Raw genomic sequence first — 27,222 nt, 5'->3', positions numbered from 1 at the left:
AGGTGGTAATTTGGTGCAGAGGGAAAAGGGGTGTTCTTTTTTTCCAGCTTCCAATAGCTGCAGTAGACCCCAGTTGCTTCCCAGAAACAGAGGGTACTCTAGAGACTGTGCCAAGAGTTTGAAGAGCTGGCGGTGGTGGAAAGGGGGTGGGGGTGTGGAGTGAGTCTGTGGGTTTGGAGCATTCCAAAGAAAATTGTGATTTAACAACAAAGTAAGTTCTCTCATTCTCTTATACTAATCCCAATTTAAATTCCCTAGTTTCAATAACATTAATTGAAAGAATAAAAATCTTAAACTCATAATTTAAGGTTTTATTGGTAGCAAGGTTTACCAGCAGTAGTTAAGCTTCTTTTAGATGGGTTTATTAATTAAACCCCATGAATAAAAATAAAGATGGCTGGGAAGGTGATGTGTTGCAGGTGCAGAATGTGGGAGCTTCTGGACACCAGTCTAAACCAGAGCAAACCTGTCTGCAGTTTGAGGAACTTTGGCTCTGAGTCATTGAGCTGGAGGCTGAGCTGCAGACACTGCAATGCTTTGTTCTAGGAGGCAGTCACGCCCCTTAAATTAGGCAGAACCGAGTTGGTCAATAGTCAGGGACAAGAGGGGGTAACTGCGAGTCAGGCAGGTATAGGGAATTGGCATGTAGTAATGGAGGAGCCTCAACCCCCAACTTGGTCCAACAGGTAAGAGGTGCTTGCTACCTATGTGGATGATTGACCATGGCACCATGGTGAAGGATGCCATTCAAGTAGGGGAAGCCAAGAGGAATGTGGTAGTGTTAGGAGCCAGTATAGTTGATGGGAAAGATGCTGTTCTCTGCAGCTCCAACTGGGAGCTCTGAAGGTTGTGTTGCCTATCTGGTGCCAGAGTTGAAGACATTAGTGAGAGGATCTGACCTCAGTCAAGTAGAATCAGTATGGGTGGAAATTAGGAATGGCAAGAATCAGGAAACACTGGTGGGAATAGTTTATAGGTCACCTAACAGTTGTTATACTGTTAAAGCATTAAACAAGAAATTATTGGAACTTGTAACAAAGGCAATGTAATAATTGTGGGGGACTAAACAAAAAAGTAAGGAAATTAGTATCCAGAGAGCAAGTATTGGAGAAACATAAGGGACTAAAATGTGACATCTCCAGGACCAGATAGCCTATAATCTAGGGTTCTAAAAAAGATAACGGCAGAGATGGATGCGCTAGCTATGACTTTCCAAAATTTCCTTGGGTTCAGGAACGGTCCCATCACAGTGGAAGTTGGCAAATGTTACATCACCTTTTTCAAGAAAGGAGGGAACGACAAAACCATGAACTACAGGCCAGTTGGCCTAACATCTGTCATTGGGAAACTATTGAAGTTTTAACAATGCACTTAGAAAGCATAGTATGATTAGAACTAATGGGAAATCCTGTTTGACAAATTTATTAGTGCTTTTTGGGATGTAACTAGTAGGGTAGATAAAGGGAATTCAGTAGATGTAGTATAGCTGTATTTCCAAAAGGCATTTGATAAGGTGCCACACAAGGTTAATAGGCAAGATAAAGGGATCATGAAGTTGGGGTAATTATATTAGCATGGATAGGGGATTAGCTAATGGACAGGAAGCAAAGAGTGGGCATAAATGGGGCATTTTCAAGTTGGCAGGCTGTGAATAGTGGAGTACTGCAAGGATCAGTGCTAGGGCCATGGCTATCTACAATTCTTATCAATTACTTGGATGAAGAGACAGAGTGATGTAAGTTTGCTGATACAAAACTAGATGGAAAGGTAAGTTGCAGGGAGAACACAGGCTGCAAAGAGATATAGACAGGTTGAGTGGGTAACAAGATGACAGATGGAGTATAATGTAGGGAAGTGTGAAATTATTTTTTGGTCATCAGAATATATTTTAATAGGTGTGAAACTTGTAAGTGTTGCTGTTGAAAGAGACTTGGGTGTGCTTGTACGAGGAACGCAAAAAGTTAGCACGCAGGTACAGCAAGCAATTAGGAAGGCAAATGACATGTTGGCCTTAATTCCTGTACTCCAAATGCCTTGCAATAAAGTCTTGCTACAATTGTACAGGGTTTTGGTGACTCCATATCTGGAGTACTGTGTGCAGTTTTTGTCTCTACATTTAAGAAAGGAGATACTTGCATTGGAGGCAGCACAGCGAAAGTTGCTAAATTGGTCCTTGGGATGAGGGGATTGTCCTGTGATGAGGCTGAGTAAATTGGGCCTATATTCTCTGGAACTTGGAAGAATGAGAGGCAATTTCATTGAAACATACAAGATTCTGAAGGGGCTGGATAGGGTAGACTTGGATGGTTTCCACTGGTTGGGGAATCTAAAACACGGATACAGTCTCAGGATGAGGGGCTAATCATTTAGCACTGATGAGAAATTACTTAAAGGATTATGAATCTCTGCCCCAGAGGATTGTGGATGTTCCATCGTTGAATACATTTAAGGCTGGGGTGGACAGATTTTTGGGGTCTCTGAATCGAGAGAGATGGCGAGCGGGCGGCAAAATGGAGTAGAAGCCCAAGATCCACAGATGCTGGAAATCTGAAATAGAAACACAAAATGCTGAAAATACTCAGCAGGTCAGGCAGCATCTGTGCAGAGCAAATTAAAGTTAATGTTCCAGGCCAGGTCCTGATGAAAAATCACAGATCTGAAACATTAAGTCCATTTCTCTCTCTACAGATACTGCCAGATCTGCTGAATGAACTACTAGTTTGATTGGCATGTTTGACGAGCAGTCTTACCATCACAACCTATTAACTTACCAGGACCATTCCATTCCCTATTATGCTCTTTTTTGTAGTATACCAAATCTCCTGAATTGAACTCAGTCTCAGATGGTACAATATAATGCCTCAGTGCTGTGCAAATTGTCTCTGATACCTCAGCTATGATAAAAGCTTGCCTCCCTGCATGCAAAGCATTTAAATGCTCAGAAAAACTGGCAGGTGGGATTCGTATAGAGAGGCATTATGGTCGGCATGGATGCGGTGGGCCGAAGGGCCTGTTTCTATGCTGTACAACTCTGACTATCAGCTGCGATCATATTGAATGGAGGAGCAGGCTCGACAGGCCATATGGTCTACTGCTATTTCTTGTGTTCACTGCGATTAAACTGGTTGGCCTGCTCTTGCTAGGCTTGTCATGGCACCCTTTTTTGAACAAGGGTGTAACATTTGCAATTCTACAGCCCTCTGGCACCACCTCTGCATCGAAGGAGGATTGGAAGATTATGGCCAGTGCCTCTGCAATTTCCTCATCTTTTTCCTCGGTAGACTCATTTAGTACTTCAGCCGTGCCCCCTGCCATCATGCATAAGTCCCCTTTTAGGTCCTCAATTGCTTCATTCCTCCCTTTTAATCACCCTTTTACTATTTGTATATCTATAGAAGACTTTTGGATTCCCTTTAATATTAGCTACCAGTCTTGTACTCTGCTTTTATTTTTTCACATTCCTTCTGAGCCTTCTATATTCAGTCTCCTTCTCAATTGTGCTACCTACCTGACATCTGACCCTTTTTCTGTTTTCATCTTACTCTCTATCTATCTCTTCACCCAGGGAGCTCTGGATTTGTTTGCCCTACCTTTCCACCTTGTGGGAATGTACCTTGACTGTACCTGAACTGTCTCCCCTTCAAAGGCAGCCCATTGTTCCGTGATAGTTTTGCCTGCCAATCTTCGATTTCCAATTTGTCTGGGCCAGATCCATTTTCGTCCCATTGAAATTAGCCTCGCCCCAATTGCTTTTTTTTTTACTCTGGATTGCTCCTTGTCCTTTTCCATAGCCTACCTAAACCTTATAAAACTATGATCACTGTCACCTAAATGTTCTTCTGCTGACACTTGACATTTGATCCATTTTACCCATCTCATTTGTCAGAACCAGACCCAGCAATGCCTCAAAGTGTAAGAGGACTATCTGATCTAAAATGTCGGTTAGAGTAGTCCAAGCCCAGCACTTCCTTGCCTTTCCATGTAATTTTTGAAAAGATATGTAATACACTCTAATAGGCTTTAAAATTGTGAGCAGGTCGATCTTTTTCCATTTCCACACTTATACACTAAATACCTCAACGTACTTCACTTCTGTAATGCTCTTTTTATTTAGAGATACAGCACTGAAACAGGCCCTTCGGCCCACCCAGTCTGTGCCAACCATCGACCATCCATTTATACTAACCCTACCTTAATCCCATCACCCTCTCGCATCCCCACCTTCCCTCAATTCCCCTACCACCTACCTATCAAGCTGCAAGTCTTTGGCTGTGGGAGGAAACTGCAGCACCCGGCGAAAACCCACGCGGTCACGGAGAACTTGCAAACTCCGTACAGGCAGTACCCAGAATCGAACCCGGGTCACTGGAGCTGTGAGGCTGCGGTGCTAACCACTGCGCCACTGTGCTGCCCCAAAGCCACTGTTCTGTGGCTTTTGAATGAAAAATGTATATAATTGCCAGGAGAATTTTGCCTGCACTTCTAAGAACACTGTTTTGGTCCCATTGTATGTCTATGGCTTAGTATCCAATTGGAGCCCCATGCCAGCTACCTCATTTTTCGTTTCAGTTTAAATTCTACATCGTTCATTTAAAAAGAAAATGCTCAATTAGATGTCCAGATGCACAGTACCGAATTCTGTATATTACTTATGCTGAGCTAGTGTTGCTTTGTTTCTCAGTCTCTTATGTCGTCTCTTAACCTCTGGTTGCTTGTCCAATGGCTGTCTAAAAGGGCTTCTAATTAACTGCCTACCACCTTCCTATGTGATGGCCCTTACAAACTATCTCCTGTTTCTCAAACAAATAAGACTATCTAAGGATAATGAGCCTGAGTGATGCATAGGAAAGAAGCCATATCAGCATAATTGCCCAATCCATTGTTTTTTAAAAAAAAAAACAGTTGTCTCTGGCTAGAGCACGACTCCCCAGATTTGTTTAGCTTTACATCCATATCTTCCAGTCCTCCCTGTTCAGAGGCCTTGGGAGCAAAATTTTAACTTAAAAGTAATATTTTTATGTAAAACATACCCAGATCTTCCCATGGCAAAGTTGTCAAATTTTAGAAAGTGACTATCCTGTTTGCAGCCTCGGTGAGAGTTCAAGTATCCTAGCTGGTATTCTTCTCATTCCAGTGCCACCATCTTATTCATCTGATTGCTTGTTGGTGATTTTGTGCACAAGATCCTACAGTCATGTTTACCTAATGTACTTCAGACTAATTTGTGTGAAGTAATTTGGAACATCTGTCATGTTAGTGTTTGAATGCATTTTTTTTAAGGAGTGGTCAACTGGAGGAAGTGATCTGGAAGACTGTAGACCGATGCTATCAGAGCATATTGGCAAAACATCAGCTATTTTTCACGGCACTTCATTTTTCTCTCTTGGTTTTAACAACTAACCTGTGACCAAGCAACAACAAAATTCATTTTATTGTCCTTGCTGTGATTTAATGTCAGGTCAGGTAATGAAAAAATAAGATTGGTGATTTTTTTTTACAGAAAATTCAATGCAAACTGAGTACAAAAGTTAGAAAAGGGGTTTCCAGCTGCATTTTGGAAATTGATTTGAGTACTGTATCTGCACTATCACCACTGCATTACCTACATTATAATAGTGACTACAGTTTGAAGTACTACATTGGCTGTAAAGCTCTTTGGGATTTTCTGAAGGGCATTATATAAATGCGATATTAAAATGTGTGATTTTAAAAGCAGGGTCCACCATAATCTTCTGACCGGGCTTTAATTCACAGCTGACTATCCAGGTAGATGGCAAAGACAATGCTCCATAACATCACACAACTGGAAAGCAGCAGTGAGGTTAATAAAGATGAGAACCTGTAGGAGAGCCACAGATGCAGCTGAACACAATGGAACAAATTGCCCTGATCTCAGTGTCCTCTTTTCCTCAACCAAAGGATATGACCATGAAGTATGGAAGAGAGTGTCAACCTTGTTGCAGCCTGATCAACACACATCCATTATTCTAGGATACCTGTGATGTAGATGAGCTGCCACAGATGTCTGTAAAATCTTCATTCATCCTTTCCACATCCAGTTGCTGATCTCCTTTGAGATTGGTTAGGAAATAGCCTCCCATTCCTCATTCGTACACATACAATATGTTGATGGGATGAGCTGCCAGGTTGGAGGTACTGAACATTGTTTTAACAGCAAGCTGTTTTCTCAGCTATCGGCAATAAAAAAAAATGCCACTAGGCTAATTGTTACTGGCTAGGAGGCTCAATGAGAGGCCTCTGCGTGTGGAAAGAAAATAGCAGTTCTGGAGGTTTTTTGGGGGGGAAACTTGTCATAGTCGTTATGGTACAGAAGGAGGCCACTTGGCCCATCGAGTCCATGCCGGTTCTCTGTAGAACAATCTAATCAGTCCCCTTTCCCCCACTCTATCCTCATAGCCTTGCAAGTTTAATTCCCTCAAGTGCCCATCCCATTTTTAAAAAAATCATTGTCTCCATTTCCACCATCCTCTTAAAGAGAGAGTACCAGGTCATTACCACTTGCTGTATTTTTTAAAAAAAGTTCTTCCTTACATCTTCTTGTATCTCTTGCCCAGAATCTTAAATCTGTGGCCCTTAGTCTTTATACCATCAGCTAATGGGAACAGCTTTTCTTTGTCTACCTTATCTAAACCTGTCATGGGGCTGAATTATACCAGTTCTTCGATGCCGTGCTGTTGGCGGGGACGGGGCGGCCGCCCCCTCTGCGTCATCGAGGGCAGCTTCTCAGTTCCTTTTATTTAAGTGAGCTCCCATGCGTAATATTGCGGGGGTTCGGGGATGGCACATCCGCGCAGGATGCATACCACCATCACGTGCGCCGCCATGAACTGCAGCGCACTCAAAATTCAGCCTATAATCGTACACTCGTCTATCAAATCTCCCTCAATCTCCTTTGTGCCACGGAGAAGAACCACCCCAGCTTCTCCAACCAAAGCATAACTTAAGAATTGCCATTCTCAACTCCCCTCATTGAGTCCCCGCTAATGTTCATACACTCTTGGCAATCTCTTATACTAACGCCTGAAAGTGTCAGCTATCCAAAGAGAAACTGCTATCAATGCCGAAACGTTTTAGCATACAAAAATAATATTTGTAAGGCATCAGACAGAAACTGATGACCACCTAGTTTCTATGGGATCCCTTTCCAGCTGTCACATGGTATGAGGACTCAAGTTTGAAAACCTATGGTATATTTGAATTTTGGTCTTACTACAGTATGCACAGTTCATATGCTGTGAAAGCCAACACTAGCATAATAAAAAATCTCACCTGACTAATTGGTGTTAGCCTGTGCCAAAATAGACTAGATTAACCAAATGCAGTGCCCCATCTTGGTCAGATGAAAGGATTCCTCCTCCATAAAGGCCTGCTCAGGTCTGCAAAAATAAAACCCGACCTGAACCTTACAGAACTACATTCGACCTGACCTGACCATCAGTTAACTTACCTTTTTCATTTTGTTGCTGATCTGTACAAGCTTAAAATAACTAACAAAATCACCTTTCTAGTCCAAAGGTTAAATTAACATTGGAGCCACTTACCTGTGATAGAGCGTGTCTGACCCAGCCTGAAGTGTGTCCGAACGGGACCCAGAAGTGCAACCTGACTCGAACCTGATGCGTGTCGTCGGGTCCCGTTGGGTTCGGGTCGCCGGCCTTTACCTCCTAGCACCTGCGTTCTTAAAGCATAAATCTTAACTTAGAGTTTAACTGATAGTGACATCACAATTGAATTGAAACTAAAGAAAAAAGGGGAGAAGCTGCAAATATGAGATTAAAACAAACAGAAAATGTTGACAATACACAACAAATTGCAATACATCTGTTTAAAAAAAAGTTAGGTTAACCTTTTATCGGAATTGATATAACTCTAAATATAGAAAGTATTTGGGGTTTTTTGTTTCTTCACTGCTGATTTTTGGCATGTGGTAAAAATGAAATGGTTTCCAGCTCCCATGTATCATGTATAGTGCAGATGCTTAATGCAGCAGAAAAGGGAGGCATAACTTTAACATCTTCATCTTCCTGTGTCACAGACCTCCCAAGAGGGCAGCCAGCCCTTGCTCCTCGACCTCTGCTTGTGCTTTTCTTGAGCTGTTAAGCACTGCATGACTGATTATACCCTCATTTTGGAAGAACTCACTGTTTCTGAGTGCCACTGCGATTGGGAACAAATTATTGAAGCAAACCTAAAGAACATATTATGGCATTATTGGCATACACTCTTTACATATTTTGAGAAAGCAAGCAATGTGATGTATCCTCTCACAATTAGGTCTCCAAACATACTTTACCAGAGAATTGTAGCCCTAGCAAGAGAGGGGAAAAGTCATCCAAAGTTGCATTCCTAATCACAAACCAGTGCTGGAAAGTATGCTTATTTGAATAGATGAGGATTGGCCTTGGTCTTTATTTCTCATGGTTAAATAGCTAACTTTATGTTTGCTATCTAGGGTCATGCACAAAACACTATGTGATGTATCTAAACATGGTCATCACTTTAAGGAAGAAAAATATACTTTTGGGGAGGCTGAAGAGAAAATTGTGAAGTGTAATTAAATTGAATATGATATAATTAAAATCTGACCTGAAACCATGTATTGTCTGTTGTGTGACTATTTCAGCCTTCGTGTCAAAACACTAATATGCACTTCAATGTCAAATCTAGTACAGAAAATGAACAAGACACAAAAGCAGGCACTGCTGCCAAAACTGAGGAACGACCTGAAATATTGTGCGTCTGGGCAGTGGAATGCTTTTGGAGGTTGCAGATGGAGAGGAGCAACAAAGTCACACTAGGAATGGAGTGGAAGAGAGGGGAGTCAGAAGAGCTGTGCGTAGCACCAGGAGCCAGGTCAGGGGTTAGAGTTAGGAACCGGCATTAAACTGTTGTAGGGAGGGGAGGAAATGTCTTCAAAAGCACTTCTTGATAGCTGTGCAGGATGATTAGCTACAGCTATAATTAGCAGAAGGCCAAACTTCCAGTGTCACAAGCACATTGGCTGTGTGCTCAACATTGATGTGATGCTGCCAATGCCCTTCATTCTGCTCTTGGTTCTGTGGTAGTAGTGTCGCTTAAGCTATTTAATAGAATTAAATATATACTTTTTTTTTAAAAACCTTCCTTACCATAGTAATACTAACCTCTGAACATAACAGAATGTTTTAGGAGATACGAGTGTCAAGGCTGCAAGAAAAGCATGGATGAGGAGCAAGGCTTTGGAGCACAGAAATAGCAGATTAGTAGTCTGAGCAGGAAGGAGGAAGCAACTCGAGGTGGAACAGAAAGCAGGCAATGGACTATGGAGGAGCAACAGTCCCACCTGGTAGTCGGAGGCCTGCAACTACAATGTGACAGGCATATTTTGACACAAAAACTCAAATCTTGACTCTGGAAATAAACTTTATGCACATGAAGTATATGCGATATGCAAGACTTGATTATGGATAGATGACAACTAGTTGACTTCATTACATCTTAAACAAGTTCTCTGTGTTGGCCAAAGCTTACAAAAATGCACAATGTAGGCTAACCTTTTCAGTGATTTTACAATAAAAACTAAGTGTTACTACAGGGTATGTCTGACTTTTTTTATTTCACGAAGGTAAAGTTCTTAAGATTCAAAAATGGCAATCAACTAATCTGTAACTTAATTTAAATGTCAAGTTATCACAGTTTTGTAGATAGCATAGATATTGGGTATATAAATGATATGGTAATATGAAATCATTTTTTTCATTACCCCTGGATACGTTGAAAATTTATTCTGCAATTATAGTGTTTGGTAGCACCCCAAATGAGAAAATGCACAGGTGAAGTCATGCCAGCTCTCGTACAAAAGGAAAATAAATGTAAAAGTTGTACATTTTTAAACTAAATTATAAGAATATATGAACTCATTTACTAAATATTTCTTCTATGTATTAGTGATGCTTTTCTGATCTTGGATCAAGGTAGAGAGATACTATACTTTAACAAGTAGTCCCTGATGCTGACACTAAATAGTGAAAAATGTTCAATTCTCCAGCAGTGATACCTCCAAAAAAATCTTCTGCGATTAATCTAGCAAATACAAAATTCTGGAAGCTTTGATTAAATAGTCGTGGGGAAGTAGCCTCACTAAAGCCTAAATTGTTGGTGTAAAGCATTTAACTATTGGCAGTCGAGCAATAGAAGCAGTTTAGAGGATCTGAATTTGAGCAAGTTGTGCCCACTAACTGCCTGACAAATAGCTGTAGGACTTTTGTCCTCCGAGTTAGCTTGTTAAGTTTGCTGTATTCACTCATTGTTTGTGCAGTAAACTAATGTTATCCAACTGAAGTGGCTGCGGAGCTTAACGTTTCCTATATATTGAGAATGTAGGCAAATGAGTTATCTGTACAAGGGCAATGAATCTGAAGTTAAAGGGGTGATGAATTTTTACAAAACATTGGTTATACTGCTGTTGGAGTATTGTGTACAGTTCTGGGCATCCCATTACAAGAAATATATTGAAGACATTACAATACATTGAAGATTTAGCAGAATTACAGTATAGGAACGAGAGCTTGAAGTTATTAAAGCTTGAAAATTTGGGGTATTTTAGAGGTTAGGAGGGGTTTAGAGAGGTTTGCAAATGTATATAAAGCTCTGAGGGCAAATATGATTCATAACAGTGAGCATCGACTTGGGATTATCACTAGAAGGGAGAAAATTAGAATTTTCATATACTGCACTTAAAAGCCACGTTCGACAACTAAACTTGAATATTTTTAATTTTACAGGGTTGAACGGTCTACTGATCAAGTCATCAAACCAGTCAATGTTGAAGCCTTGTCAAAATGGGTGGGAAAAATTCCACATGAGGTAGTTCGTGAAATGCCAGTGATTGCTCCTATGTTAGCAAAGCTTGGATATGATCCATATGCAAATCCACCCAATTATGGAAAACCAGATCCAGAGGTTATTGAAAACACTAAAAGGGTAGGTGTAAGAGTTTAAGTATCTGGAACATCCTTCTCAAACACCTGAGTTGCGATTGCCTCTGCAGAAAGTAGTTAAAGAAAATGTTCAGTTATTGCCTGGCCTACTGGAGACAGATGAGTTCAGTCATTTCTGCTTGTTTTTTGCTTCTGTTGTATCCCTAGCAACCAGTGTTTACAGTAATTTGCTATTTTATGAATTGAAACTATTTAAAATGAGAAAGGTTGGCTTACGGGAGTAGATGCAATGTTTTTAATTTGTGCGTGTATATAAAACCAAAGAATTGCAGGCAAATGATTTTAAGTCCTAGTTGTTCTGTACAGAGAAACTGAATTTTGTATTGAAGGAAAATTTGGTTCCTTTTTATAGCAATTTCTGTTCAATTTGAGAAAGAAATTACCTTAGCACATACGTAAATGTATTTTATATGTGCAGAAAATTGTTACAATTGAGCTGTACAGATTAATATTCTGATGAATGTTTCCTGTTCTCCAGTGCATTCTAAACTAACTGTTACCCCACAATTACAATATTCTTGAAATATTCCAGTTCTAAAGCATCAAGTGATGCAAACTGTCCACCTTCTAGAAAGAATGTGACTTCCATTAGTTGAATATAATATTGGGGGAACCGTGTACAGCAATAGGTAACAAGCTTCATTCCACTGTGGACGTGAGGTTTGTTCTCCAGGAATGTGGCCGCAATCTTTTTAGTATTCTCATTTTTATGTCTGTTAGTATTTTAAATGTGTTGATGGGATTCTCACAAAAAAAGTGAACCTTAAAAATCTATGAAATATGTAGAAATTTAGGATTCTTATTTCGAAACTGCAGTTTACTTTATTACCATGATTTTTGAAGTCTCTGATAATGTAAGAAAATTATTTTAAATTTGTTCTTAAACTATAAATCTGGAGTTTATACTTTATCAGAAAAACTTCTCATGAAGATTGCACACCTCTTCCTGGAAAAAAAATTACTGAAAAAAATTATACTCTACAAATGATAGGAAGGACAACTCTATCTGTGTCCCTAAACTGTTGTATATATGTATGAATTTTTTTTAAATTGTAAAACTGTATCTGAATTGAGGACTAAAACGTAGCTACTTATAATTAAAACTTACAAAGTGATACTGTTGAAACTGAGAAATGCTTATTATATGGAGCTGCTTCTTTGTGTACAAGTTATAAAAGTATGGTTTGTTTTTCTTATTGGAAAGCTGGCATTTTCTTATAGTCTGCAAGAAATCGTTTATTTTTTCCTCCATTGTCTTCGTCAGAGTATGAAATGAGAATTCTATTCAAAATAGTTATGTCCCACAAAATATTTTAAGCAACCGTGTCATTCACTCCAAGAGTGATGAAACATTGGCAGTAATGTTAAATCACTTGCGCAACATGTAGTTTATACTGTTATCACATGTTAGTGTTAGGAATTATACATTTTCAACTATTTATCAGGTAGGTGAATCAGAACTTTCCCTCTGAATAATCTGGTGTATAAGCAATGCCTTCATATGTTAAATGTCCTCTAAGATAAAGCAGTGGCTTACAGATTTTAATTTTATTGAAATTGTAGCCATTTAATGGTGACTTATGGACTTCACAGGAAATGCAGCATTGCACTAGAGATCTTTTGTAGCAATGCAGTAAAATGCATCTGGAGTATGTGCAATTATTTAAAGGATTGTTTGCTACTTATGTGGCAACATTAACCACTGGTTTGTTTTATTGCCTGTATTACCCCTATAAATAATTCCATTTAACTAATCATTAATGTCAAACCTGGATTCTGAATTTTAAAGTTGTCATAAATCCTTTCTAATAACCAGGAAAACATGAATTTTACTTGTTTATCTTTACTAAAGTGACTGTCATCTGAAATGATCAAACTGTAATTTTTTAAACTATTAACAAGGATGGCAAATACATCAGAAAGCAAAAAATTATATTCTGCAGTATTATTATGAATTACTTCTCCAACATTGAGCATTTTAAGAAAAATCTCCGGAGGACCAATTGAAGACCATTCAGCATTGATGAAGCTTTCTACTGGATCAAATGGTGTTACAATGCTAGCTTATTTGCCTTAGTGAGGTAGTAAGAAAATGATTCTAGGTTGTTAATTTTTTATAGTTGTCTGATAAATGTTTAAACATATTTTGTATTGACCACTTAAATGTGTAGACTATTCTATGTGATAAAAGTACTTGTGGGAGTCTGGGGGAAGATTGCTAATTAACTTTCACAGAAAGTATAACCATGATAATTTTGGTTCATTGTATGAAATCACACTGTTCTGTCTTTTTCTTTGTATTGTGCAATTTTTCAAAAAATAAAGCAATAGAAAAATGCTCAACTGTTTCATTTTTTAAAGAGCTTTTTTCATCTGCTCTAACCAAATCATTTAAATTACTCATTTCATAATTACCATCTGAATTTTGTTAGTAAAATCAGTTAGGGTTAATTCTGCAATAATTCAATAACTGAGCATCTCTGACCTTGGTTATTCAATTTTAAATGAAAAGGACCAACTTAAAAAAAAAAATTGAAATTAGTTGAGAGCATATTGACTAAAGAATTGTACACTGTGGTACAAAAAATCTAATAGATGTTACTGTTCTAGTACAAAATAGCTGATCAGGCATCTGTTTTGGGGTGCTTCTGATCAGGGAAAACCTTTTGTAAGCATTTGCAGTGGATTTTGCTTTGACTGCCTTCCCACTTTTGCAGAGACAGTAGATTTTATTGCCCTTGAGGACCTTTGTATATATTGCATAACACTGTGTTTACACCAGCAATTGTAACAGAGCCCAAAAAGCATTGGAAGCGACTCTGTTGCTACCATAGCCCAGTTCCCCATTTGTTAGTGAGGAAAAGATCAGACAGGGCTGTGACGTCCCTTATGGCAGAATGGGTAGAAACCATTGTCATTACTTGTGAAGAATGTCCTTGCCAGTGCGGCACTTAGGGGCTGTCAGCATGCAGCTTCCCCCAACAAGAGTGTGCACCTTCAGTAGAGGAAAGAGAGAGTTGGGACGGAGCTAAGAGGTAAGTAGGTTGATTGAAACATATAAGATCCTGAGGGGTCTTGACAGGGTGGATATGCTTTTGGGAGTCTACAGTAACGTCTAGTTAAGGGAATTCATTTTAGAAAAGTGAGCTGGTAACATAATGCTCTCCATTTATACAGAATCACTCAATGTATAAGTGCTTTATTGTTGCCTGACATGGATTTTATATGCTTTCCCGTAGGGATGCACCCCACATACCTAAGTCAAGAGAGCTTAGGAAAAGGTTAGTACCCATCCAATTTTGGGGCCATCCGAAGTTTGCAGGGGTACTGCTAGAGTTGAAGTCGCTGAAACTGCAGCTTATCTGCGCAGCCTACTGGTATGCCTCCTGCTGCTTGAGATGATCAAAAATGAAATTGTGCAGAATTGAAGGTAACGTGTCAACATGGGTTAGTAATTGATTGCGTGGTAGGAGACAGAGTAGGGATAAAGGGAAGATTCTGTGGCTGGATGTGACAAGTGGCATTTTCCAAATCTCTACTGGTGCTTCAGCTTTTCACTACTGATCCTATGTTCCTATATGCTGCCACGGAATGCTATTTCAATCTGAAAATGCAGTTGTGAACCACTGAGGTACTAATGGTTGCTAGGTAAATCATTCTCAACAGGAAAGATTCGTTATTCTACTGAAGATGGAGTCCCTTCTGGACTTTCACCCTCTGATACTTCTTTGGACTTGAGACTGACACATTGGAAGGAAAAGTTTAATTTTACTTAAGCTTGTTGGCTATTGCTTGTTTGGAGTGACACCTGCTTCAGGAGTGCATGGGTGGCTGGGAGGGTGGTGCAGGGGAGGAAAAGGAATGAAATAATACAGTTCTTTATGCACTCCAAACAAAGGTTGGATTCTGGCCCTAAGTTCAGACCAGGAACAATATCTGAAACTTGTTGGTTACAATTGTGTTTCGAACCACTTGATACACTTACTATCTTGAGACATTTCACAGACTGTTACTCTCTTTGTTTTGCTCACCCACAGTGATTTTTGTTGGACTGGAACAAACACAGTATGCTCTGTGCATTTTGTTTTATACAGGTTTGTAAACTATTTCAAGTTGCGTGGGCAGTGTTCTACTGGTGGTTTAATTTAGCTCTTGATATAAAGTACTGGTCACTTTTTATTTTCCCACATAGTCTTATTCCTAGCAAATTCTAGCCATTATTTTACAACACTGCTCTCCCTTACTCCCCTTTGAAAAATCAAATGACTAAAAAGCCATATGCTCTGACATTCCAGTTAAAATTTTAAAGCTAATGGTATTAATAGACTTTTGGAAGTGAAAGTATATCTCCAAGTCCTTGATGCTCTTTAGTTGAAATGTTTCACTATTGCAGATGTCAATTTTGATTTCGTTCAGATTTATTTTAATATTAAAACAGCACCTAACAGTTTTAAGGCCAGTGTTTTAAGTGCTGAGTTCCTCTGGCCTTTAACGTTTTGTGATTTATTTTCTCCAAAAGGATCATTTCCTGGGATTCAATCCGTGCACCATGAGGAGCTGAAAAGTAAACTGGTATTTAAAAAGGACTCCAAATATTCTATTGTTCACTGCAGTGGGTTCTCTTCCAGCACCTGCGTCGTTTCCTCTGATGTCCCCCAAAATTTATCCTTTGCCCTCTCCTGTTTCTTATCTACATGCTGCCCCTTAGTGACATCATCCGAAAACGCTGCGTCGGTTTCCACATGTACAGCGGCGACAACCATCTCTACCTCACCATCACCTCTCTTGACCTCCTCTGCTGTCTGTAAATTGTCATACTGATTTTCAGACAGCCAGTACTGGATGAGCAGAAATTTCTACCAACCAAATGTTGGGAAGACTGAAGCCATTGTTTTCAGTCCCTGCCACAAACTCCATTCCCTAGGTACCGATTCCATGCTTCCCCCGGCAGTGATCTGAGGCTGAGCCAGACTGTTTGCAACCTTGGTGTCATATTTGACTCTGAGATTTGCTTCTGACAATGTATCCGTGCCATCACTAGCCTCCTGTTTTCAGCACCACCCCTGCCTCAGCTCATCTGGTGCTGAAACCCTCATCCGTACCTTCATTGACTTTTCCATACTTGACTATAATAGGCTCCTGCCTGGCCTCCCATGTTCTACCCTTTGCAAACTTGGTCATCCAAAACTCTGCTGAACATGACTTAATTCACACCAAGTCCTTTTCACCCTTTAGCCCTCTTCTCGTTGACCTAAGTCAGCTCCTAATTAAGCAGCACTTTGATTTTTAAAATTCTTATACTTGTTTTCAAATCCCTCCATGGCCTCAGCCTTCCCTATCTCTCTCATCTCTTCCAGCCTCACAAGCCGCCTGGATATTTGCATTCCTCCAATTCTAGCCTCTTGAGCATTCCTGATTTTAATCACTTCACCATTGGTGGCCATGCCTTCTGCCTTTAGTTCTGGAATTCCATCCCTAAACTTCTCTGCTTCTTTTTCTCTATTTCCTCCTTTTAAGATGCTCCTTAAAACCTACATCTTTGACCACTCTTTTGGTCATCTGCCCTATTATCTCCTTTTGTGGCTCGCTGTCACATTTTGTTTGACACTCCTATGGAGAACCATGGGACATTTTACAACTTTAAAGGTACTATAGAAGTACAAGTTTTTTTTGTTTTAATAGCAATAAAGCAAATACCAAGTTAGTCACTGTATGTCTTAATTAATGGTTATTTTGAATGGCATTTAATAAATTTACTGTAGGGGGAAAACATTGCTGAGAATTTCCAAATCTGCTTCATGTCTAATGGAACAGTAGTATAGTGGTAATGTTACTGGGCTAGTAATTTAGAGGCCTGGACTAATGCTCTGGAGGCATGAGTTCAGAATCCACCACGGTAGCTGGTGGAATTTAAAATTAACTAATAAATCTGGAATTAAGAAGCTAGATGATGATTATGAAACTACCGTATCATCGTTAGAAACCCACCTTCAGGGAAGAAAATCTGCTGGCCTGACCTGGTCCAGTCTACATGTAACTCCAGACCCACAGCAATGTGGTTGACTCCTAACTGCCCTCTGAAATGGCCTAGCAGGCCACTCAATTGTAACAAATCACAACAGAAAAGTCAACTAAGAATAAAACCAGATAGACCACCGGCAACGACAAAGGCGCACCCTGCCCAGTCAATCCTGCAAAGTCCTTCTTACCAACAGCTGGGGACCTGGGCCAAAATTGGGAGAGCTGCTCACAGACTAGTCATGCAACAGTCTGATATAGTCATACTCACTGAATCATACCTTACAATGTCCCAGACTCCTCCATCACCAGCCTTGTATATGTTCTGTCCCACCAGCAGGACAGACCCAACAGAGGTGCTGGCACAATAGTATACAGTCAGGAGGAAGTAGCCCTGGGAGTCCTCAACATTGACTCCTGATCCCATTCCAGTAAGTCTCATGGCACCAGGTCAAACTTGCATAAGGAAACCTTTTGCTGATTACCACCTATCGCTCTGCCTAAGCTGATAAATCAGTACTTCTCCATGTTGAACACCACTTGGAAGAAGCACTGAAGGTAGCAAGGACACAGAGTGTACTGTGCAGCATGTCTAAGGGAACGATGGACTTCAATGTCCATCACCAAGTATACCTTGGCAGCACTATTACCGACCGGGTTAGCGGAGTCCTGAAGGACATAGCTACCAGCATGGGCCTGCGGCAGCTGGTAGGAGAACCAACAAGAGGGAGAAACCGACTTGGCCTCGTCCTTGCCAATTTACCTGTCGTAGATGCATCTGTCCATGACATTATTGGTAGGAGTCCTTGAGGAGACAAAGTCTCATCTTCACACCGAGGATACCCTCCATCGTGTTGTGTGGCACTACCACTGTGCTAAATAGGAAAGATTCAGAATAGATCTGGCAGCTCAAAACTGGGCATCCATAACGTAGCAGCAAATTTGTATTCAACTACAACCAGTAACCTCATGGTCCAGCATATCCCTCACTCTATTATTACTATCAAGCCAGGAGATCAACCCTCATTCGATAAGGGGTGCAGGAGAGCATGCCACGAACAGCACCAGGCATACCTAAAAATGAGGTGCCAACCTGGTGAAGCTGCAACGTGGGACTATTTGCATGCTGAACAGCGGAAGCAGTATGCGAAAAACAGAAAGAAGCAATCCCACAAATAATGGATCAGATTACAGAACTGCAGTCCTGTCACAGCCAGTTGTGAATGATAGAGCCTTACCAAATTCACTGCTGTGAAAAATGCGTCACAGATCGTGAAATCTTGGTCCTCCGTGAAATCGGCCATTTTGTGAACTTCGCACATTTTAGTGATTGATGCAAGGCTCAACTCGCTGATTGCTGGGCATGTTGTGAACTTCACATGTTTTAGTGATTGACACAAGGTTCAACTCTCTGGTAGATGAGAGGGAGCTTCCAGGGCAGTTTTGAGAAACATTCTCAAGTATTAGCAGACAAATGAGAATGCCAGAATGAGCAAATTAAAAATGGCCACAACCATTACTGCAGTACATCAAGCGAAAGAATTTTATTGGATCATACATGGTGGGCAACGGTTTAGCACCACTTAGTGTTCGGAAGCCATCGCAGCAAAAAGAGAGCATCTGACACCACACTGTTGGAAAATGAACACGCAGAAACAAGCAATGATTTCATCTCTTTTTAAGAAGTTGACTGAGAGCTCAGAAAATCATCAGTTGGTTACAATGGAACTTTTGCAAGTGCCAACATACCATTGGAAAAGCTTGATCACCCAATGCATTCATTCAATGTAATGTGCAAAATGGTGGTTGCTTGCCAAGTGCAAATAAATGGTGACTGGACTATCTTCTGAAGGTTTTTGTTATGTATTGTGAGGAGATGACATCTCAGATTAATGCATGTGAGTCTTTTTGTAATTATTTGTGATGAGTTCACCAATCAACAAGACAACTAAGCGCTGCATGTTTTGTTTGTATGGCTTCAGCCTTACCAGACATAAAAGCAGTCAGGAAAGCTATCAACAGTGCTCTTAGACTGTATCCACTTCGAAGCTGTTAATTACACCACACTTTGCCAAGTGATAATTAAAACTTTCAAAATACAGTGCAGATTTCAACTAAGTATCTGCTTTCATTAGTAACAATGCAACTTACATGAAAAAATCTTTCTAATCTTTGCTCCAAGGTGCAATGCCTAATGCTGTCCATATTACATGTAATGTACATACAATTTCTGTTGTCATTGAGCTGTGGAAAGGTGAGTTTGGTAAAGTTCACAAACTAGTCAGCTACATTAAAAAGCTCTTCAAACGCTCCCATAGATGCAAGCTTCGATACAGGCAACACATTACAAATGCAGTTATAATGGCTGAAATTGGGGAACAGAACATCACCCTTCTTCCACAACCAGTAATTACATGTTAGAATTCTTGATTTCAAGCAGTACAGTATCACTCTATCATGCAGCTCACCTGAAATACTACTCAGACTTCATTTCAGAAGAGCTCACACTGACACCGAAAAAACCCTTCTAAACAATGCTCAGCTTAATGAGGAGGTTCAGTTTGTTGCCAAGAATGCTACATGACCGATGGATTTAATCACTTGGTTTGAATCTCAACGCGTCGCAATCCACAAAGCTTACAATAAAGTAATGGATGTGTTGTTCTGAGCAGAAGCACAGTCAAATAAACAACATTGTGCTGATACTAAATTAAATGCCTGTGCTCAATAGATGTTTTCTTGAATGGCAAAGAAGCTCAAACAATATTACTGCTATGGGGAAGTCAAGCAGTGAAGAAAAAGTGGCTCAGAGGTTTCAACAACCTTCTGCAGTGTTCCGGAAAGCTGTGTATATCTTTGACCCTGCACAAATGTACCTGTTGATGGTGGATTTCAACTCGTTTGATGCAATTACTGGCTTTGATAAGAACTGTAGGCTGGAGATTCCTGCTTATAAAATCATTGCAAAAGAAGCAGATTGTACTTTGTGCTGCAGTTTTGGAACTCTGGAATGCAGAATCCCCCACCTTGCAAGGCTAGCATGGCACTGTCTGACAATTCCAACAAAGTCTGGATGCGGAGAGAGCTGTGATTAACCATGGACAGGTGTTCACAGTGCGGAGACAGGGAATGACGAAAGAGACAGTTGCAGGATGCTCCATGCTCACATTCAACCACTGACTTCAGTGATTAAAGAATGTGACCTGTTTATAGTCAACTGTTTACAATAGTTTTTGAGTATACAATAAATGCCATTTGAAACCAGACACTTCCCTTGTTTTTTTTGTTTTAAATAGATCATTTTCATGGTTTGTTGCGACACTGTGAAAACAACTAACTGGAGGAGGCGGCTCAACAAACATCCTGATCCTCAATGATAGGGGAGCCCAGCACGTCAGCGGAAAAGACAAGTCTGAAGTGTTTGCAACCATCTTCAGCCAGAAGGGCTGAGTGGATGATCCATCTAGGCCTCCTCCTGAGGTCCCTAGCTTCACAGATGCCAATCTTCTGTCAATTCGATTCACTCCACATAATGTCAAAAGGCTGAAGGCACTGAATACAGCAAAGGCTATGGGCCCTAACAACACCCTGGCTTTAGTATTGAAGGCTTGTGCTCCAGAACTAGCCATGCCCCTAGCCAAATTCTTCCAGTACAGCTACAACACTGGCATTACCCAACAATATGGGAAATTGTCCACGTATGTCCTGTCCACAAAAAGCAGGACAAATCCAAGCAGACCAAATACCGCCGCTTCAATCTACTCTCAATCATCAGCAAAGTGTTGGAAGGTGTTGTCGATAGTGCTATCAAGCAGCACTTGCTCAGCAATAACCTGTTCATTGATGCTTAGTTTGGGTTCTGCCAGGGCCACTCAGCTCCTGACCTCATTACAGCCTTGTACCAAACATGGACGAAAGAACTGAATTCCAGAGGTGAGGTGAGAGTGACTGTCCTTGACATCAAAGCAGCGTTTGATTTGAGTTTGGCATTAAGGAGCCCTAGCAAAGCTGAAGTTGATGGGAATCAGAGGGAAAACTTTCCACTGGAGTCACAAAGGAAGATGGTTGCCCTCCAACAATTACAATCATCTCAACTCCAGGACATCACTGCAGGAGTTGCTCAGGGTAGTGTCCTAGGCCCAACCACCTTCAGCTGTTTAATCAATGACCTTCCCTCCATCATTAGGTCAGAAGTGGGGATGTTCGCTGATGATTGCACAGTGTTCAGTACCATTCTTGACTCCTCAGATACAGAAGCAGTCCATGCCTGCATGCAGCAAGGCCTGCACAGCTTTCAGACGTGGGCTAAAAAGTGGCAAGTACCATTTGTGCCACAAAAGTACTAGGCAATGGCTGTCTCCCCTTGCCATTCAACAGCATTACCATCACTGCATTCCCCCATCATCAATATCTTCCTGGGGTTACCATTGACCCTAAACTTAACTGGAGAGCCATATAAATATTGTGGTTACAAGAGCAGGTCAGAGGCTGGGAATACAGTGGTGAGTAACTAACCTCCTGACTCCCCAATCAATGCCTTGTAAATATTGGACAGGCACAAGTCAGGAGTGAGATAGAATACTCACCATATGCCTGAATGAGTGCAGCTCCAAAAACAAACAAGCTCAAAACCATCCAGGACAAAGCTGCCCACTTGATTGGTACCCCATCCACCACCTTAAACATTCACTGCCTCCACACCGGTGCACAGTGACAGCAATGTGTACCACCTACAAGATGCACTGCAGCAGCTCGCCGAACCTCCTTTGACAGCACCTTCCAAACCTGCGACCTCTACCACCTAGAAGAACAAGGGCAGCAGATGCATGGGAACACCTCCATCCACATGTTCCCCTCCAAGCCACACACCATCCTGACTTGGAAATAGATTGCCATTCCTTCACTGTTGCTGGGTCAAAATCCTGGAACTTCCTCCCTAACAGCACTGTGGGTGTACCTACACCACATAGACTGCAGCAGTTCAAGAAGGCAGCTCACCACCATCTTGTCGAGGGCAATGAGGGGATGAGCAACAAATGCTGGCATTGCCAGCGACACCCACAGCCTATGAACAAATTTTTAAAAATCTCAAAAAGGGCTCCAACCTTGTATGCATATGTCTGTGTCTATCAAAAAAGTTCATTACTGACATATTATTTGAATAATGTACAGCAACCTTCTGTCAAGATTATGCTGATAGGAAGGGGGGTGGGAGGAGGCTCTTGAGCATAAACACTGGCACGTACCTCTTGGGCTGAATGGCCTGTTTCTGTGCTGGACATTATATGTAATATTGGGATAACATTACAGTGTACTGGTTTAAGTGCAATTTACCACCTTAAAATTGATACAGTGCATAAGCCTAGTGACTACCAATTATGGCAGTTATTGCACTGTATACATGAGGATTCCTCCATGCTGTTGGTGGAGTGCCTGCCACTTCCTTGAAATGTAATTATTTTCGTGAACATGAGGGTGAAGTTCTGTCCCTCCCTCCACCGATGATCTGACAAAGCATAATTTATTACTTTTTTTTTTAAAATCTGCACTGGGGTGCTACATGTTTTGACAATTTCGACAATAGATTGACTGTATTTTGTGCATTGAAATTGGGTAATTTGCCATTTTATTCTTGGTCAGGATTTTGGGGCTACATTAAGAAGGGTGTGTGTAAGGTCTTTCTGCTAGTAGAAGTAAGAGTCTCCTTACAGTTATTTTCTATGCTGGTAAAGTGATTAAACCTTTTGTTCTCCTTTAGTATCATTTAGGTATTTTAACAGCTGCTGAAAGAAAAAGAGAGTTTCAGGTTAATGACCTTTCATCAGAACATTTAACACAGTTGCTTTACTTGCATTATTTCCCAAATATAGAGTACCAAGGGATATGGATCGAAGGTGCTTAAATGGAGTTGAAATACAGATCAGCCATGAAATGATAGAATTACTGGGTGATTGTTTATCTGTAAGTCATTGTAGTTCTGAAAGTAAGAATGAAAACATTTTAACCTTTTAAATATTAATCAAGTTATATATTGCATTATGATGTGTAGCAACTGCTTTAATCCAAATCTGTTGTACTAAAATCTAAGTTTGAATTTGGTATCGAGTTAGATGAAAAAATTGCAAGGCCTTATAGAATCACAGAAAGCTTAAGGCACAGAAAGAGGCCACTTGGCCATTGTTTCATTGAAAGGGATGTATTTTTTTCCTGAAGTCTATTTAATTTTGTTTTGGAAAAATACTCTCCTTTTCACTTCATTTTTTCAGCTCTATTGTATTTAAGCATCTTTCTGGTTTTATTTCTCACTTGGTTTTCTGCCACAGGCCCACCATTCTCATTTTTGCTCTCTGCTCCCCCCAGGAAAAGAAGTTGACAGCATTTATTAGGTAAAGCTGAGCAGGCATGTATTGTTTAGGATGGCTTTATTCAAGGAAACCTGGTGTATGCTAAAAGAAACTCATTTCTTTTCCCAGGTAATCAAAGGTGACTTTCAGCTCCCTGAATTTCTTAAAGATCAGCCGCAGGTACAGTAATAGGCACCATAATGTCATCTGCGGTTATAGTGACGTGTTGAGGTGTTTAAATTTGTTGCTGCTTCTGAGGCTGTTGGGTTTAGTTGTATTTGTATTAGTAGCATTGTGGGGCGTTCTAGAGAAAGTCTTAGACTCTGGTGAAGGTTAACTAACCACTCTATTATTTACAGTTACTATATACACACTCCGCAAGCCACCTCAGCTAGCATCCTTCGTGCTGCTATACCATCTTCTCAAGCCTATCTCATGTGACTGTTACATCATTGCTCGTACTGTGGGAGGGGTCTCTCTCACTGTCTTCAGTATTAACCCTTTACAACATTTATACCACAGAGACTATGTTTAAAAGTTATAATTTAGCCCAACAGGAGCCTGTAGCATAATGTCTGGGAAAGTAATGATCAGAAAGAAGTGTTCAGTTTAGCCCCATTTCATTTTGTACATAGAATGTAAAATGGTGTCATTCTTGTTCATTTGTTTACAAAGAGTGATGGTGACAGGATTTAGTTGAGACAGCTGAATAGATAACTAAGACTGAAAATGAAGCAGAGCAAGTAAGCAACCTAAAGTTAGGGGAACACTCAAAGTACTGACTGCAGATAATTAAATTTATTATAAGAGCTGAAATAAAAGTTGAGAACAAAGGCACTTGACTGGGGAGAAAAGCAATTCATAGTGAAATTAAAAAGGGGCCTTGTCCAGATTAAATAGAAGGAAAAGTTGACAAATAGAACCATAGACCACAATGGAACATATTTAAACAAGAGGGTAGAAACGGTACAAATGAGTTAAATTTAGTGAGGAAATGAGGCAGAATATTGAAAGCTGAGGCTCCATGGATGTTTCAGGGAAGATTATATAAAATTTGAAATTTTAATAAATTTAGCACTTAGGGAGCGGACAATTAAAACAAAATGCAGGACAAATGTAAAGAATATGGAACAATTACAATATGGGCGATGAGAAAGGCTAAGAATGTGTATGCAGGTGGTGGTGTGGTGAGCATAAAAACCCCATAATGGTCAATAAAAAAGCATCTCAGTAAGAGGATAGTCAACATAGGGATAGTGACAGATTGACTAAAAATACTTTTCCTCAAATTTCATCGAAGAGGTGAATATCAAACAAAATTTGAACCAAGACACATGAGGGAAATTCGGATAAATGACGAAAAACTTTGTCGAAGAGGTAGGTTTTAAGGAGCATCTTATGTGAAGTAGAGGGGCAGAGCTTTACAGAGGTTATTCCAGAGTTTAGGGCCCAGGCAGCTGAAGGTACAGTTGCCACTGGTCAGGTTTTGGAAATCAGGATGCGCAAGAGGCCAGAATTGGAGGAATGCTGAGAACTCAGAGGGTTGTAGGGCTGGAGGAGGTTGCAGAGGGAAGGGGGAGGCCATGGAGACAATTGAACACTTAGGATGAGAATTTTAAATTTGAGGCTTGTCGGACCAAGAGCTACTGTAGGTCAGCAAGCACGGGTGATCAGTGAATGGAACTTGGTTTTGTATCTAGAGGCTTGAAATACTAAAGTAAGGGGTTGATAATAGAATCATAGAGTTATACAGCACAGAAACAGGCCCTTCAGCCCATTGTGTCTGTGCCAGCTATCAGGCACCTATCTATTCTAATCCCATTTTCCAGCAATTGGCCTGTAGCCTTGTATGCTATGGCGATTCAAATGCTCATCTAAATACTTCTTAAATGTTGTGAGGGTTCCTGCCTCTATCACCCCTTCAGGCATAATGAACTTATTCAAGACCTTAGGCCCCAGGTCTAGCATCATGTGTAATTCTGGGCATCCAAGTACACAAAGAATATAACAGAAATGGAAAAGGTGCACCGGATATTCACTAAGAGAATTCTTTGAGGAAATACTAAATTGGCCTCGTGATTTGCCTTTTTAAAAATCTGCACTGGATGTCCTAAAATTAACTTGTGTCTTTGTAAGTATTAATTTATCTGATGATATGGCCTCCAGAAACTTATTTACGACAAGTATTAGGTTGACTGGTCTATAGTTCCGTTTCTTTTCACTGTCTCCCTTCTTGAAGCAGAGTGTTTACCTGAAAAAATATTACCTGATTGAGGTATACAAAATTATGAGGGGCATTGAAAGGATAGATAGGAAAAACGTTTTCCCCTAGCAGAGAGGTCTATAACTAGGGGGCATAAATTTAAGGTAAGGGGCAGGAGGTTTAGAGGGGCGGTTCCAAAGAAGGGTCACTGACCCGAAACGTTAACTCTGCTTCTCTTTCCACAGATGCTGCCAGACCTGCTGAGTGGTTCTAGCATTTCTTGTTTTTATTTCAGATTTCCAGCATCTGCAGTATTTTGCTTTTATTTTGGTTTAGAGGGGAGTTGAGGAAGAATTTTTTCACCCAGAGGGTGGTTGGAATCTGGAACACACTGCCTGAAGGGGTGGTAGAGGCAGGAACACTCACGACATTTAAGAAGTATTTAGATGAACTCTTGAAACGCCATAACATACAAAGCTACGGGCCAGGTGCGGGGAAATGGGATTCGTTTGGACAGGTGCTTGATGGTCGGCACACAGACGTGTTGGGCGGAAGGGCCTGTTTCTGTGCTGTAAAACTCTGACTTTGGCAGTCTTCCAGTCCTCTGGCAAAACTTACATATACAAAGATGTTTGAAAGCTTATTGTCAGAGTCTCTGCTATTTCCTTTCTACATCCCTTAATGTTCCACAATATTTTTTTTAAATTTGTTCTCAGAATGAGGGGGACACTGGCAAGGTTGCATTTAATGCCTATCCTTAATCCCTTCACAAGCATTAAGAGGCAACCACATAATATGTACAAGGGTCACCTGTAGGCCAGAACAGATAGGAGTGGCAAGTTCCCTAAAGGTTTTTTTAGGACAATCTTTTTATCTGGTGCTAGTCGCAAATTATTGAATTAAGATTAACTGTGTCATTTGCTATTTCAGTGTCATAGCACTACACTACTGTACCCTGATGCATGTTAACAGGAACTGCTGCCTTTTCCACTTTGGGTTCTACCAAATTTCCTCTATTTATATGAATATCCTATCTAATTCTGTACCTCTTCCTCATGTTCCCTTTATAATTCCCACTGTCAGTCTTCTGTGAAAACCATGGCAAAGTGCTCATACAGGGGGGAATCTTCCCAGGGGCCCAGAGGCACTTTTGGAGGTCAGTGCTGGGGCGAGGAGGAATTTTGTGAAAATTGCAGAAAAAGGGACCCCCGCTTTGTCAGCAGCTCATCAGCTAACAGGAGGCGCATGCAGAGCGGGAGGTCGGAATGCCATGACAAATGAATAAAACTATCGCCTTAAGAAGCAAATAGGCAAGCCTGAGGTCCTCCCCAAGCAGAGGCTTGCAATTTCCTTCTAATCTTCTGGAGACTGCAGTAAGGAAAATACCAGTGGTGAGAAAGTAGCGGTTGTTGCCTCCAGCCGTTTCACTCCTCCGTTTTGTCCAGCCCTCTCGTATCTCGTGCACGCCAGCAACACTCTCACTGTATACAAAATGAAGGCTGCTGGCCAGCCTTGCACTCTGACGTGCTGATTCGTTCTCCCATCACCACAACCTGCTTGCGTCTCTAATTAGACGGCAATCCTGGAGATGGCCTTTTAATTGGACGCCTCCCATAAAATTACCAGGAGGCGTGTTGCTGCTGTGAACGTGGTCAGG

At 40.7% G+C, this 27,222-nt stretch overlaps 1 protein-coding gene and 1 long non-coding RNA gene across 10 annotated transcripts in view; one reads left to right on the top strand and one right to left on the bottom strand.

The window, feature by feature from the left end:
• LOC137346674 (protein-tyrosine sulfotransferase 1-like) overlaps positions 1 to 27,222 on the top strand; it is a 128,130-nt gene that overhangs the window by 30,929 nt on the left and 69,979 nt on the right. For 7 of the 9 annotated variants that reach the window (XM_068010338.1, XM_068010341.1, XM_068010343.1 and 4 more), the window contains one exon: positions 10,785 to 10,983. In XM_068010338.1, coding sequence (XP_067866439.1) covers positions 10,785 to 10,983 — 199 coding nt within the window. Of the gene's footprint in view, positions 1 to 10,784; positions 10,984 to 23,491; positions 23,543 to 27,222 lie in introns of all 9 variants that reach the window. The other 2 variants (XM_068010346.1, XM_068010347.1) reach the window with 1 other exon arrangement.
• LOC137346676 (uncharacterized) lies at positions 760 to 27,024 on the bottom strand. Its single transcript, XR_010968748.1, has 3 exons — positions 26,952 to 27,024; positions 7,563 to 7,699; positions 760 to 2,547 (listed from the first exon to the last, which is right to left on the bottom strand). It is a non-coding gene; the product is annotated as an uncharacterized lncRNA (long non-coding RNA).

Source organism: Heterodontus francisci, chromosome 30 (genome assembly GCF_036365525.1).
Source record: "Heterodontus francisci isolate sHetFra1 chromosome 30, sHetFra1.hap1, whole genome shotgun sequence".
Classification (NCBI taxonomy): domain Eukaryota; kingdom Metazoa; phylum Chordata; class Chondrichthyes; order Heterodontiformes; family Heterodontidae; genus Heterodontus; species Heterodontus francisci.
This window is presented reverse-complemented; position numbering and strand designations above follow the sequence as displayed.